The following is a 16,405-nucleotide window of genomic DNA, read 5'->3' as shown; positions in this document are numbered from 1 at the left end:
TGGCCTCAATTACAAAATCTAAGCGATTTTATAAGAAATTAGTAGTGCTAATAAAAAAAAAGGGTCCTTTGTGGTTCAATACAGCTTATAATTTAGAATCAAACTAGGTGCAAAGGTGACCACTGATGGTACCCAACCAATGGATTTCCAATTGATTACAAGACAAGGGGCAAAGCAGCCATTGCACGCTTGCTATAAAATCATGACAGTTCCTCAAAGTCTCTTGTCCTGGCTGTTATTATTTGGCTCATTTTTTATATTCCTTCCATAATAATTGTTTTTTATTGATTTTTTAAAACTAAACTATTATAATTGACTTAAAATTTTTAAAAAATATGTTTTGAAAATTTTAAAATTCAAAACTTGCAAATTTTATTTCAAAAAATTTTTAATTTATAAATTTTATTAAAAATAATGGTTAAAGTTAAATTAGTTTGACCAAAAAAAAATCAATAATATGCTGTTATTAAGTTACATCTAAATAAAGTTGTAATTACTTATTATCTCTGTTTTGTCTTTTTTTTTTGGGGGGGGGGGCTTAAAACATAGAAGAACAGCATCACATTAAAGCATTTTTAAGGCTATAATTATTATACTAATGACAACGGGGACATTGTTGTCATTAAATCTTCATTTTCTCTTCATACAAATTATTTGTTTTTTTTTAAGGAAGAAAATTAGGGAGGGGGCTGAATGATGCATGTTCTTGCCCTTATGCCATGATAAGGCACCAAAATGTTGGTTATGGGTCAGTGGACTCCAATGGTGAAGGGGTACCCCACTATTCATTGATCATTCAAAACTTTTAAAAGCAACCAACACACAGCTTTTCAGTTTGCACTTTCGAAACCGAAAGAGAAACCTCCTCATCATCCTGTTGTTGTCCTCTCCAATATCTGCTCTCTTGCATCCTCATTCAAGTTTCACTCCCTTCCATGATATCCGTTCTCAATTTTTTTAAGTGGTGCAACTGCATGTGACAGGATTTCTTATATCAGATCACTATAAGAGATGAAAGGCATGAAGGGAAGATTTCTAAAGAAACTGAAATTTATTCCTACTATCAGCTCTTTGAAACAAGGCCTAGTCCTTCAGCTTAATCCCCAACACCCCTTCACCAATCAAAACTGCCATAACCTGTCAGTTTACAAAGAGCAAGACTGCAAAAGCATCATTAATCTCCCAGAATCACTTGTTGAGGTTAAAGATCAGAAGGATGAAGAAAAGGAATTGGGATTTGATGTTGGCGACCAAGATCACATTACACCCACGATAGAGTTCGGGGACATCGTGACTAGAGAAGATAATTCTCAGCTTCCGATCTCCTCAGAGATCATTGTCAAGGATGATAGCATACCTGAAGTGAGGGTTGACACTGAAGAATATCCAATATCTTTAACAGATTTTGAAGAGAAGTGTCCACCAGGTGGTGAAGAGTCAGTGATTTTCTATACAACAAGCTTGAGAGGAATAAGAAAAACATTTGAAGATTGCAGCAGTATCAGGTTTCTTTTAGGCACTTTCAAGATATTGGTCCAGGAGAGAGATGTTTCAATGGACATGGAATTCAGGGAAGAATTATGGAGGATATTGGGCGGCAGAGTGATCCCTCCAAAGCTGTTCATCAAGGGCAGATACATAGGAGGAGCTGATGAAGTTGTTGGACTTCACGAGCAAGGAAAGCTGAAGAAGCTTTTGGAAGGGATACCTTCAGGCCTCCCCAACTGCCTGTGTACTGGTTGTGCCAATATGCGGTTCCAGATATGCTCAAACTGCAATGGCAACCGCAAGGTTTTTGCAGAAAAAGAAGGTGATGAATTGTACATGAGATGCCCTGATTGTAATGAGAATGGATTGGTTAAATGCCCTGTTTGCTGCTGAATATTTTACTTACAATAATTTCCTTCTTTTGTACTCTTTATGTTGTATATTCTTACTCAAATTGCAGCTGTCTCAAGTCCCATTAGAAGGTCTTAATTTAGTCTTTAAGGATGAAGAAAATGAACTGTGTGTTAATTTCCCTTAACTGATATAACAATGGGCTAAGTTATGCTGTCATTGTTACTTGGAGATCTGATTTTCCCTTTCATTTCCTTTCTTGATCAACTTCTGCTATTTTTTTTTCTTTTGTTGTCTCAGAACTTTGAAATTTTTGTAGCAAGGCTTGGAAATACTTGGAATAAAACTTTGTTGCATCAAATTGTGTAGATAAGAAACTGTAACAACTCCTTTTTTTTTAGGATTTTTCAACAGAAAATTTTCTTTTCTTGAATGCTATTGTCACAATAACATGATTGATTCTTGTGCTCATTTTCTAATATCTAGTTAGTTAATGACCTTTTACTTTTTCCTTTTACTTTCCCTTGTCATCTTTTACTTTTTTTTTTCCTTTCTTATTAACGCAAGTAAAACAAAAGTTTAATTTATTGAATTTATATTTAATGTACTGAATAAGTTCATATTTATACTATTCATATATCATACATTATCACATCATTATGTCTTATGATACAATGGTATAACATGCATCAAATATAAATCCTCGGATTGGTATCAATCAGTAGGTTAAAAACCCAACATTTTTTCTACCTTCCAAAAGAGTCAAAGCATAATGGGGGCACTACCAACCTACTTCCTTCACTTTCTACTTCCAAAAGTAAAAATAAAGTCAAGCCATGATCAAGCCAACCCTAAATAATTTATGAGCTAAATGTTATTAAGATAAAACCAACAACCTTTCCAAATGTTTGGTAATGTGAAATGCACCAAAGAAGCATGAAAAAGGAAATGTGGGGTTTGAGAGAAATAAAAAGTTAAAAACAAAGTACCTTTTTGATAGAGGTGGGGAGGTCATCAATCATCTTCTTGATGAGACTGGAATGAATGATTAGTTGGGGAAAAGAAGGCACATGGGGTCTCTTCCTTAAGATGTAGATAAAGTTATAGAGAGGAATCAAAAGGTGTGACCTTGTAAATCATTTTTACTAAAAGCTTTCTCAATTTGCATGGTCAGCTTTGAGTAATAGTAGGAATTTGTAACAACTCAGGTTTTAACTTAATGATTGAAGACTTGAAGCTCAAAGTTGAAAATATAATTAAAAAATAATTCAAAGAAATTGAAATATAATGACAAATGATAAAATTCAATATTGACTCGTACGGATCACTTTAACAATAATTAATTTTAATTTTTTGTTAGAATTCTCTCAAATGAACTATTCACTATCATTATTTTTAGACTATAAAATATAATTACAACACATCTTATTATGATTTAAAAAATTAAATAACTTATTTATCTTAAATTTTACCGAATCCAAGAAACCGTAACTTCTCGAATAAAAATTTGAGGCCAAGTTGCAATTGGGCCGGGAGAATAACATATTTGTTCAAATACTTGAATATGAGTTTGTTGTAAGAGTTGAGCCTCAAAATCCATTTAAATGCTCGATTTTAGTTCTTACTAAAACCAAACTTGATCAAGACCTAAGACCCATCTTGAATTGGGCCCAACTTTTTTTTTTTCAGAAATTGGACTATCTCTTTTCATGTCCAATTACTTGACAGTGTTATATATAGTAATAGATAGATAATATAGAAAAAATAGATCATAGTCTTTTTTGTACTTATATGAACAAAAATTTAACTTTGGTAACTGTTATCTTTAGAAAGCTACAGTTCAAAAAAACTAATTAAATCAAATAATAATTGCATTATTGGATCAAACTCTTTAATAACTCCAGAATCTTGAAATTGGTTTATATAAAAAAAAAATTAAAATCAATGTTTAAAATTAAAGATTCCGTCCCAACAAAAAATTTATGCCTCAAAACTTAATAAAACCCAAAAGCAGCAAAGAGGGTATCTACTACCATTCATTTAAGTGGGGTCATACTCTATATATGCCACGTGTCCAGCACAAGTTCCATCATTAGACAGTCCCACCTAGAACTCTCTACAAATTTCCCACTCTCCATTCCCCCAGTCTCACTAGTGGAGCGTCCAACCACCTCTCCCCGGAGGCCCACAAGAAGGTTTTGGGAACAGACAAAAACGACGACCCAACATAAACAACGCGCAGCCATTTCTTCTTCTGTTTCTGCAGTATGTATATATTTTTTTATTTTTAATATTTTATTTTATTACTATTGAAATGCGGTTGCTTATTTATTTGGGCTGTCATAATTACCTTTTTTTATATAATTATTATAAAAAGAATTTTAAAATTTATTTTTTGTTATGAACGGGATTTGGGAGAAGTTCAATTTCTCAATCATCATCGCCGAAACGACGACGACGCGTTTGCTACCGGTGAAGCTCGCAAACCTTTCTATCTCCACTCTTAGGCTCCTCAAGGCGGTGTTGACGAAAGCCCTAAGCGCCTTATTCTTCTTCTCGATGGACGATCTCTTCTCCTCCGAGGACGACGATCATCTCTTAGACCTCGATTACCACCCTTACGCTCGTAAGCGGCCTCTCTCTTCCAGCCTCTATAGCGACGAATATGAAGAAACGGACGAGGAGAGCAATCGCCAGAAGCTCTACCTAGTTTCCTACAGGTACGTCTTTTTAAAAAAATTTTTAATATGTTTTTTTACCTCTTCTGTTGACTGCGGATAAAACAAGAGGGAGAAGTGAAACGTGAAGTGGATTTTGATTTTGAAAAGTGAATAATTTAACTTAATAAAAAATTATACTTTTTCTCCTTAGAATGATTTGAAATTATTTTTTGTCTTGTTTTTATTTTAAATAAGTAATAAAAAAATAAGATGCTATTCATTATAATTTCTTTCTTTTTTTTTTTTTTTACAAGCTTTCTTTTCCCTCTTAATTTCAGGTGGTGGAAGGAGGCTCAAAGAAGTGTTGCTGATCAAATAGGAGGCGTTTTATACACTGTGTTATCCAACAATGACGATGCTGATTCTGAAATTGTACTGGACTTGAGGAAGGAAGAGAGTTCCGGGACTAGGGATAAGGCGGGAGAAGTCGCATCTGGCCGTGAATATGCCTTGGTTAATGAAGCATTGTGGCTGCGGACTCTTAAATGGTGAGACTGAGTTTGTTTTGCGATTCTTTTATTGTTTGAATTATCTATTCTGATAAAGACTTTACCGAATGTACATGTTAGAAAATTAGACTATAACGTGAGTGATTTATGTTTTGGCTGGTTTGAATTTTTATTAGTCTTAATAATTCCATAGTTAACCCTCCATTTTTGGTGCTCTTTATTTTCAAATAAACAAAAATCGTATATTAATATAGTTGAAATACTTTTCTTGAACACTTTTATGACAGAGAATTTGCATCTACTGACCATTTATAGAACTATATTACCTTTTGGTATCGCAGAAGATGTTGATTTTACACTCCATTTAAGTATCCATTTGTTCTCCTTTTATAGGCACAATGACCGCAAAACATCTGAGGAAGATGCTAGGTACCCATTTGTTGCTCAAGATCAATCACAGGAAGTATTTGCCTTGCTGATAAGGCTTTCTTTTTCACCAGAAACAAATTCATTGTTAGTAAAGATCAGTTTAAAGGTAATTTCTCTTTTCAAGTTACTTATTACTGGTATTTTTATTTTTATGGAGTTTTTGTTACTGAAATGTGTGATATTGGTCTGTGAATCAATGCTGCATGTAACCCTTTTTCATCCTTTTTTATGTTATTTCATCGACTTTTTTTTGGGTGAAATTCCTTTTGCCTTTTCCTCTAAAAGGAAGAGATTATTTCTTATGATTCTAGTCTCTTTCTATCATGTCTGGAAGTTCATGTCATCTTGAGGTAATGCCTTTTGGCGCTAGAACAAATGTGCACATGATGAGAAATTGCCTATCAGATTCAGTTCTGAACTGGAGTGTGTTTAAACAGGGATAGCTGTCTTGCAATTAAGTTGACAAATCTAGATGAATATGACCTACTGGAAGGTGCTGAATCAGTACTTGGGAAGAATTAGCTTGTGAATTCTCAGGCCATAGATGATTCCTTACTACAAATATTATAGGTTAGTGTTTATCTTGGTGAATGACTATGGAATAAAAATATGGATGTTGGTCATATCCATGAACAATTAATTGGATTCTTATGGTTGGTGGTGCTTTTATCTTAGTGAATTGTTTATATTTTCTCAGTCCTTTGGCTGGAAAAAATTGCTTCTTGCTCTTTATTGAAGTGATGTTAAAACCCTTTGAAGTGGTGTTACGTATATGATAATTGGCCTGTTTATTGAAATTAACTGGCTTGATAATTAGCGTGATTGGATGATCACCAACAAGCATTGCATGATACTTTCTGAGGATGAGCCTATTTTTACTTGCAGTTGCTTGTTATTCATCATTTATAATAGTACTTCCATTTGTCCTTGCATGTTCTTTTATTTGAATCTTTTATCATACCTGAGTGATGAAATGCTTCATGTCAAAAACTGTTTTGCATAAATATAATTATTGGAAAATACTGATGACCAGTTAGTGATCTGTGGATCCATTTTCTGGCAGTGAAATGTGGATTTGGTTGGTGAATGCACATGCTATCTGTAAAATATGCCAGGGATTGGATCTCCCTTTCTTTATAGGTCTTGACAATCATGCCATTCTTGCTTTATGAATATTGTTCCTTCCTGTATTTGACAGTGGTTTGCATTTTCAGGATAATACAGTCGACCTTTATAGGAGAGCTTGCAGTATTTTCAGTTACCAATCTGAGCTGGTTGGTTTTGCAATGAGTAATTAATAATTTATTTAAAAATAGTTCCATGTTCTGGTGAAAGTAACTTATGCTTTTAATTCATTTGTTTTGCAGTTTCAGATTTGGGACTTCTCAGGGCAGACAAGCCAGTTTGTCATGAATGAAATGATCAATTTGCCCAACATTTCACCTGGAAAACTAGGGAAAGAGGTGTGACTAGTTTATCTACTTGATTTGTATTGTTATCGGGTAGAATCCTTTCACATAGTTGGTTTAAATTCCTGCTCCTGTATTATTAATTGCTATTGCTTTTTTTTCCTTGTCTTTTAAATCTAAAAAAATACATAAAGCATCTGATTCATTATCTGCATCAAAAACTTTTACCAATGGAAGGTCATTGGTTTTAATAATTTGGAAATTCAGTGTGTGCATATTTCTGTGCCTGGCAGCTATTCATAAGCTTCTTTTTCTGTTTTTCTGCCCCTTTGTTATGCAGATTCTTCTTGAATTGCATGTTCATGGGTTTTTTGTTTCTACAAACGATACCAATGAGAGATTGACAGAATGGTCCAAGACAGAACATAGCTTTGGCAAGAGTAGAGTAAAGACAAATAAGAGTAGTGACAACCCGAGCACTTATTTAACGCTAACTGATGCATTGCTGTCTGGTACTGGTTATAGGGGAATTGGTCTATTGGGCTTGACAGGACTACAAAATCTTGGAAATACTTGTTTCATGAACAGTGCAATTCAGTGTTTGGTGCATACTCCGCAGCTTGTTGATTACTTCCTTGGAGACTATCAAAAAGATATAAATTATGAAAACCCTCTGGGAATGAATGTAGGATATCACATCTTTCATTTATTAAATTTCTTTCTTCATATTCATTTACTTTTTCTCATAATTGTCTGTTGCTTGCTTAGGGTGAACTTGCTTTAGCATTTGGAGAACTGTTAAGAAAGCTATGGGCTCCAGGTGCAATGCCAGTGGCTCCAAGAATGTTCAAGTTTAAACTTTCTAAGTTTGCTCCCCAATTTAGTGGCTACAATCAGCATGACTCACAAGTTAGTAAAGCTAATATGCTTAAAAGAAATGTGGCTTCAGTTTTCTCATTTGCTTTTCTGTCAATGATGAATTACTACTTCTGGCATGAGAGAAATAATTTTGTTTAAATTATGAAACTCCTCTTAGTTCAAGAACTAAAATTTGCTTTGCTGGTAATTTTAAAACATAAACTTCCCAGTTCCCCTCTCACAAATTATATGAATAATAACGGAAGTGTGGAAAAACTAAGAAATAAATCAGTGTGGAAACTAAATGTATATTGAAAAACTGCTTATTGAGAATTAGACAAGAATCTTAGGTTTATATACAACTAACTAGGGGTTAAACTAGGAAACTAAATCTTCCTAAAAAACTAATCCTATAATTGAGGGATTGTCTATCCTAATTTTAGGGATACAAATACTTAATTCTAGAGATACAAATATAAATATACAGATTACAAGATTACAACCAGCTGTAAATAAGTGTTTTCCCACACTCCCCCTTAAGCTAGTGAATAGGTGTTTTCCATTCCCAGCTTGAAAATAATTTCTTGAAATGTTGTACTGCTGAGACCTTTAGTCAACACATCTACAAGTTGACCCTTGGTTGATACATAAGGTGTACAAATCAACCCACTGTCTAGTTTCTCTTTTATGAAATGTCGGTCTACTTCAATGTGTTTTGTTCTATCATGTTGCACAGGATTGTGTGCAATGCTTATTGCAGACTTGTTATCACAGTAGAGTCTCATTGGTCCATCCCACTTGATCTTCAAGTCTTCTAGGATAATCTTTAACCATAGTAGTTCACAAATTCCTTGAGCCATTGCTCTAAACTCTGCTTCAGCACTTGATCTTGCCACCATATTCTGTTTTTTACTCCTCCAAGTCACAAGATTACCACCTAAGAAAGTGCAGTAGCCTGAGGTGGATCTTTTATCAGTTACTGAACCTGCATAATCAGCATCTGTATATGCTTCTAGAACTAATCCCGAATTTATTTTGAATAAGATACCTCTCCCAGGATTGACCTTCAAATAGTGCAATATACGGTAGACAGCCTGTAGGTGCACTTCTTTAGGATTATGTATAAATTGACTTACCACACTCACAGCATATGCTATATCAGGTCTAGTATGTGAGAGATAAATGAGTCTTCCAACTAATCTTTGGTACATCTCTCTATTTACAGCAGCATCTTCATTAGCTTCTTCAATTTTATGATTAGGATCTATAGGGGTATTTGCAGGTTTACATGCGAGCTTCCCAGTTTCCTTCAAAAGATCCATCACATATTTCTGTTGTGAGATGAAAATACCATGCCGTGAGTGAGCTACTTCAATTCCTAGGAAGTACTTCAATCTCCCTAGCTCTTTTATCTCAAATTCTCTAGCCACACACTATTTTACAGATTCTCTCTTTTTCATCATCTTCAGTTACAATTATATCATCAACATACACTAATAGAATTGTGACTCTCCCTGAATCAGAGTGCTTGATAAACAATGTGTGATCTCCTTGACTCTGTTTATATCCCATTGCTAGCATCACTTTGGAAAATCTCCCGAACCAAGCTCTAGGAGACTGTTTAAGGCCATATAAAGCTTTTTTCAGCCTGCATACTTTGTTTGCTTCTAGATGACCTCCAAATCCCGGTGGAACGTTCATATATATTTCTTCTTCCAAATCACCATGTAGAAAAGCATTCTTTACATCAAATTGTTAAAGCTGCCAATTGTAATTTGCAGCCAATGATAACAAAATCATAACAATATTCTTCTTGGCAACTGGAGCAAAAGTTTCCTGGTTATCCACTCCATAGGTTTGAGTGTAGTCCTTAGCTACTAACCTGGCTTTATACCTTTCAACAGTACCATCTGCCTTGTAATTTACAATGGAAACCCATTTACACCTCACTAAATTTTTTCCTTTAGGCAACTCTACCAGTTCCCATGTCTGATTTTTCTCTAAGGCCTCCATTTCTATTTTCATGACTTGCCTCCATTTCTCACTGGATAATGCCTCAGATAATGTAGTTGGAACAGAAATAGTGTTTAGGCTCACAAGAAAATTTTTGTGGGATGGTGAGAGTTTTTCAAATGACACAAAATTAGAGATTGGGTGTAGTGGATGCTTGGTACATTCTCTGGTTCCTTTCCTAATGGCAATAGGCAGATCATAATCACTAGTTATAGTTTTAGGAGATTCATGTTTATTTTGAGAAACAGAGTCAAAAACTGTAGTTACCTCATTTCCAGAGTTAGGATCAGGTTCTTGGACTGGCACTGGTTCAGGATCTTGAACTTTCCTTCTTGAGTACACCTGTAATTCCTTCATAGAATCAAGAACAATATTATCCTTTGTCACATCTTTCGTATTTGGAATGGGTTCAGACTCAAATTCAGTGTTTGACTTAGGCTCAGCAGAAACAGGTTTCGACTCAGAAGAATTAATGGGTGTAAATGTTGAAGAAGGGGGCAAATCAAGCAAAAAGAAGTGTTTATCCTTATCTTCCATGAATGAAGTCTCCCCCTGAAGATAAGGTTGAGTAAAAAATGGTTTATTTTCTTCAAAAGTGACATCTGTAGACACATAGAATTTTTTGGTAGGAGGATAATATTACTTATATCCTTTTTGAGTTGAAGAATACCCCACAAAAATACACTTAATCGCTTTTGGATCCAACTTTCCCCTATTATGACTGTGAACATGAACAAATGATGTACAACCAAATATCCTAGGTGTGAGATTGTTTGTGGTATTGAGGTTGGGATGAAATTGTGAGAGTAGTTCCTTAGGAGTTTTAAATCCCAAAAGTCTTGAAGGTAACTTATTTATAATGTGTGTGGCAGTGAGAACAGCTTCATCCCAGTAAGATTTAGGTACATTTGCTTGAAAAAGAAAAGCTCGGGTTGTGGCTAGTAAATGGCTATTTTTCCTCTCTGTCACTCCATTCTGCTGTGGAGTATTAACATAAGATGACTCATGGATAATCTCCTCTTTTTGGAAATAGGTGGATAGATTCTGGTTGAAGTAGTCTCTTGCATTATCAAACCTAAATCTCGAGTTTCACTCCAAATTGATTTTGGATAATGTTTTGGAAGCTTAAAAACACACTATTCACATCTGATTTGGATTTAAGCAAAAAAACCCAAGAGACCCTGGTACAATCATCTATGAATGAAACAAACCATCTCGCACCAGAAATATTAGGAATTGTAGAGGGACCCCAAATGTCACTATGAATCAAGTAAAAGGGAGTAGAACTTCTTTTGTTATTGATTGGAAAAGACACACGTCTATGCTTTGCAAGTTCGCAAATATCACAATGAAAATCTTTAACATTTAATCCTTTGAACAAAGAAGGAAACATGTTTCTCAAAGTTCCAAAAGAAGGATGTCCAAGACGAAAATGATAAAGCCAGATTTTGTCTTTATTGGAAGATTTTTCAGGAAGAAATGACAAAGGTAAACTATTCTTGATATTACTTGTGTTATTTGATATCTCAAGATAGTATAGTCCATCCTTCTCCTTAGCAAGTCCAATCATCTTCCCCGAACTCTGGTCCCGAACTTCACAATAAGAGGGATAAAAAGTTACTTTGCAATTCATTTCTCTGGTAAGTTTTTGTATATATATCAAATTAGTAGACAATCCAAGAACATGAAGAACATTTTTGAGAATAAACGAGGGATTAATTTGAACATCTCTTAATCCTGCCACTGTAGTAAGTGAACCATTTGCAACAATAATTTTCTTATTACTAGGACACAGGTTATATGTACTAAACTTTTGTGAGAGATGTGTCATATGCTCTGTGTCCAAGAACTCGTAATAGGCTTAGCCGAAACATTTAATCCATGAGAACCGGAAGCTTTACCTGAACTAGAAACCTTACCCAAAGAACATACCACAGTAGGCTTTTCAAGAATTTTCAATAAGTTTTTCAGTTTTTCAATCTCTTCCATGTCGAACTCTCCTTGTTTCTGAGACATCTGTAGTACTCCAGTGATTTTCTCAGTTGACATTTCATCAAATTGGGTGGTAGTGATATCTTTTTTTGAAAGGGTTCGGCAATGAAGGCCTAAACAGGATTCGGCAATGAAGGCCTAAAATAGAAGTCAATAATGAAGGCTGAAAATTTTGCTTCTCAAGAAGAGCCTAAAGCTCTGATACCATGTGGAAAAACTAAGAAATAAATCAGTATGGAAACTGAATGTATATTAAAAAACTGCTTATTGAGAATTATACAAAAATCTTAGGTTTATATACAACTAACTAGGGGTTAAACTAGGAAACTAAATCTTCCTAAAAAACTAATCCTATAGTTGAGGGATTGTCTATCTTAATTTTAGGGATACAAATACTTAATTCTGGAGATACAAATATAAATATACAGATTACAAGATTACAATCAGCTGTAAATAAGTGTTTTCCCACAAGAAGAGTATGTACTGAGTAGGCTGAGTGTCTTTTGTTTCTTTGAAAACATGAAAGACAAAGGTTTTGCCATAAATTAGAGGCTATCCTAATTTAAGTTATATTTCTTTAATTTTGTGGTTCCTTGTTCTCTGCCAATGGTGACTTATATTTTGCTGTTGTGATGTAGGAATTTCTTGCTTTTCTGCTGGATGGCCTCCATGAAGATTTGAATCGTGTAAAATGCAAGCCATATATAGAAGCTAAGGATGCAGAGGGCCGTCCAGGTGAAGAAGTGGCAGATGAATATTGGCAAAATCACTTGGCTCGCAATGATTCCATCATAGTTGACGTCTGCCAAGTGAGTACATTGAATTTGAAGTTATCTTATAACTGATAATTTATTGGAGTTTAGGCTATTCATGCATAAGTATTATAAAATTTTCCAAGTATTCTATAATTAAAAGCTTCCTCAAATGGCTATTTATTAGTACCAGAAATAACTGAGTTTTAGCTTTCTAGTTAGTTTTTTAATGTTCGAAGTTGCAATGGATTTTCATCTGCTTTTATTTGTTAGGTGGAGATTTTCTTGACATTAACAATGGCATGAACTTCCTTGTTTAAGTGAACCAAATCGAATTTGTTTTGTCTTTTATTCTAGGGTCAATACCGGTCGATATTGGTGTGCCACATTTGCAAGAAGGTCTCTGTGACATTTGATCCATTTATGTACCTAACACTACCATTACCTTCAACAACTATGCGGACAATGACTGTGACGGTTTTCAGCAGTGACGGGATAGTGTTGCCAACTCCATTTACTGTTACTGTTCCTAAGTGCGGGAGGCTCAAGGATCTCGTTGACACATTAAGTGTTGCATGTTCTTTAAGAAATGATGAAACCCTTCTTGTGGCTGAGGTATGCTGCTAGACTTTTTTATATGAAAAAAATATTATTTTGGTTGCATGTCATGACTAGTGACTTCAAGATCACAGATGTGTGTCATTTTCTCTCAAGCATCTTGATGGTCTTGAGGCACTTTTGCATGTGCTAACGTCGTATCTTTGGAGCTTTAGAACTGCAATTTAAGGATGTTATTCGATTACATTTACAATCAAGAAATAAATGTTTTGCATGGATTAGTTAGATAAGTCTTCTAAGTAGTATAATGATTAAGGAAGGTTTCTCCAGGATTGTCCAATGGACCTTGCATATCGGTCCTCCCATCTGTCTTTTGGAGAGTTTAGACTTAGATTAGACCATTTACTTTTCATGACTAACACTAACGAAAAATCATGTGTTTTATTTTACATGGATTGGACTCCCATCTTAGGGGGTTTTACTTTCACCTTTTTTTGCTTTTTATTAGAGAAAAATTTTGAGCATAGGGATTGCATCTGTAGTTATGCACTTGCGTATCATTATGAACGCTAGCCTTTGAACTTATATGCAGATATTCAAGAATCAAATTTTTCGTTTACTGGATGAGCCATCAGATTCATTAGCCTTGATTAGAGATGCTGACAAACTTGTTGCCTATCGGTTACCAAAAGTTAATGAGACATACCCCTTAGTTGTGTTCTCACATCAGCAGCTGAAAAGGTAAGTTTGTGTATCTATTGTTATGATTCTTGTGGCATAGACCCCATTAGTTGGTCAATTTGGGCAAATAACCTGCTCTTGGCCATTCCCATTTTATTTTAGAGAGCTTATCGTGCAGATCATGGCCATTTATGAAAAAGATTACTTTTTGTTGCACCACTTTCTTTTTCAAATTGGCAATTTTGGATCATTGTTTTTCTACTTATTTAGTTTAATTATATTATCAGGCCTTATAGTTTTGGTGTAATGGCATCAAATTGGAAGCCATTTGGTGTTCCTGTTGTAGCAAGGATACAGGATTTTTCAAGTGGATCTGAGATCTGTAACCAGTTTCTAAAGTTACTTAGTCCATTTCTAATGCCAGTCGAAGATGTGGTAAATGATTATGATGGTGATGAGACAGGGAATACCATTAATGAGAATTCTAAGATGGAGGATATTGTTAGCTCCTCAGTTCCAGATAGTGATGCAGGTTCAGACAGTGGAGCAGAGAATGATTTTCATCTAAATGCTGGCTTCAAATTCTACTTGGTCAATAAAATGGAACCAGTGGAGATAAAGATGAATGAACCTGTACCAATCTCAAGGTTTACTAAGAAGTTGGATATAAGCATTCACTGGTCAGATAAGATGATTGAAAAGTATGACACATGCCTTCTCAGCTCGTTGCCCGAGGTTTTCAAGCCCCAGTTGTTTACAGGAAGGCCTCAAGAATCTATTTCCTTGTATAAATGTCTGCAAGGTTTCTTGCAAGAGGAACCTTTAGGACCAGATGACATGTGGTTAGTGTCTTTCTTTTTTGTAATATATACTTTGTTCCTAATGTTGACATAGTTATAGGTTTGCTCTGATATCTATAATATACATTTATGTTATAGGCACAATCAATTTATTTTAAATTATGAAGTAATCAAACTCTTGTTGAACCTAATAGTGAGGTTTGTGATCATATCTAGGTACTGTCCCAGGTGCAAGAAGCCTCGGCAAGCCAACAAAAAGTTAGATCTTTGGAGATTGCCTGAGATTTTGGTTATTCATTTAAAGAGATTCTCATATAGCCGATTTTTTAAGAACAAGCTAGAAACATATGTGGACTTTCCAATTCATGATCTCAATCTCTCCAATTACATTTCCCATATTGATGGCCAAATATCCAATTGTTACCAATTGTATGCAATAAGTAATCACTATGGAGGTATGGGAGGCGGTCATTATACAGCTTTTGTTGATGTAAGTGTCACATCTTTTCTAACTTATGTTCTCTGATTACGTGTGTTAAAATTTACTGCCATTCGGTCGTGCTATTTTACTGAGATGGAATTGTCGAATTGCACCTAGCTACATGCTAATGATACTGCAGATAACAATTTGTTATTTGTTCTTTTTCTAGTGGGCTCCTAGGCGGGCTAATCGCTAGGGATAAAAATCGGCAGTGTATGTCACTAGGTATACATAAGTTTTGGTTTAATATGGGAATCCTAACTCTCATTCTGCATTGGCAGTATGGGCATGGTCGATGGTATGAGTTCGATGATGACAGAGTTTTCGCCGTCAACGAAGACAGAATTAAGACATCTGCTGCTTATGTCCTTTTCTATAGAAGAGTCCGGGAGGTGTAATTTACGTAGTGAAACATTTATCAGATGCATTGCCCTTTTTTAAGCCTGAACTGTGGGTTTTCATTTCTGGGCCGACCAACCCCAAGAAGCAAATACAGTCTCAAACACATGATCTAAAGTTGTACAGTTTTGGAATGCTACCATTGAAAGAGGTAAGTTGTTACAATGATCAAACTATGTCTTACATGCATATTAGCTTAATCCAAAGAAAAATTTCGAGCAATGCCAATTCTTTTTGCAAAAGGGGATGATGCTTCGCTTCGTCTGATGATTCCTCTTGGTTTCATCCAATGTGTGATTCTGATTTCTGATGATGAACCTTTGTTAGTTGATAATGATGCAGCTGCTTTGCATAGTGTAATAATCCTTGTCTGCACCCCTTAAATTTGTGTGGGTGAAGCTGAAGTGTTTTCCTTTAGCAGCAAGGATTTGAAAGCAGAAATTGAAGGGTGATAGATTCGACAGAAAAAAAAATGGACATTCTAAATTCATGAATATGCTCATTCGGCAGAATTTACGCTAATTGATTTTCCTGTTTTGAATTGAATGTTTTATTTAATTTCAGTGAACATTTTTGAAGTTATTTTCTTTAAATTATTAAAGTTAAAAAATGAAAGAGGTTTGCAAGCTACACCAATTTTGGTTTTAACTCAATCCGATCTGAAACAATATTTTCAAGATGTATTGGGTACACAAAAATTATAGTAAAAGAGGATATAATAATGTTATGAATAAAATTAAACAAAATTATTTTATTTTATTTTATATTTGATGTATGTAAAAATTAAAATGAGATAATTTATTTATTGATAAATATTATTTTAAAAAGTTTATATAAATTAAATTATTAATATAATTTTTAAGAGTGTAACAAGATATGTAAATTTAATTAGATGAATTAAAAATAATCTTTTAAAAGTGTAACAAGATATGTAAATTTAATTAGATGAATTAAAAATAATCTTTTAAATTTAATTTGATGAATTAAAAATAATCTTTTAAGATTGAATTATTTTATATCAAGAT

General features: G+C 34.4%; 2 protein-coding genes across 4 annotated transcripts; both read left to right on the top strand.

The window, feature by feature from the left end:
- The first annotated feature begins 699 nt into the window (after positions 1 to 699).
- LOC111294995 (uncharacterized protein At5g39865-like) lies at positions 700 to 2,058 on the top strand. Its single transcript, XM_022888320.2, has one exon. It carries the CDS (start codon positions 1,012 to 1,014, stop codon positions 1,879 to 1,881), a length of 870 nt encoding a protein of 289 aa, XP_022744055.2. The 5' UTR covers positions 700 to 1,011; the 3' UTR covers positions 1,882 to 2,058.
- A 1,925-nt stretch (positions 2,059 to 3,983) lies between these two features.
- Positions 3,984 to 15,797, top strand: LOC111295099 (ubiquitin carboxyl-terminal hydrolase 8-like). Of its 3 annotated transcripts, XM_089743923.1 has the most exons (14): positions 3,984 to 4,104; positions 4,261 to 4,559; positions 4,838 to 5,047; positions 5,402 to 5,543; positions 6,652 to 6,711; positions 6,805 to 6,900; positions 7,187 to 7,531; positions 7,615 to 7,755; positions 12,348 to 12,518; positions 12,819 to 13,076; positions 13,612 to 13,760; positions 13,988 to 14,542; positions 14,717 to 14,990; positions 15,263 to 15,797. In XM_089743923.1, the coding sequence occupies exons 2-14, from the start codon at positions 4,399 to 4,401 to the stop codon at positions 15,377 to 15,379; spliced, it is 2,679 nt and encodes an 892-aa protein (XP_089600049.1). In that variant the 5' UTR covers positions 3,984 to 4,104; positions 4,261 to 4,398; the 3' UTR covers positions 15,380 to 15,797. The 3 variants fall into 3 exon arrangements, with proteins under 3 accessions (XP_089600049.1, XP_022744199.2, XP_022744200.2); XM_022888464.2 differs by lacking the exon at positions 3,984 to 4,104 and having other exon boundaries at positions 4,192 to 4,559; XM_022888465.2 differs by lacking the exons at positions 3,984 to 4,104; positions 7,187 to 7,531; positions 7,615 to 7,755 and having other exon boundaries at positions 4,193 to 4,559.
- The last annotated feature ends 608 nt before the right edge of the window (positions 15,798 to 16,405 follow it).

This window comes from Durio zibethinus, chromosome 14 (assembly GCF_047325235.1).
Source record: "Durio zibethinus cultivar Kanyao isolate XHJ-2024 chromosome 14, ASM4732523v1, whole genome shotgun sequence".
NCBI lineage: Eukaryota > Viridiplantae > Streptophyta > Magnoliopsida > Malvales > Malvaceae > Durio > Durio zibethinus.
This window is presented reverse-complemented; position numbering and strand designations above follow the sequence as displayed.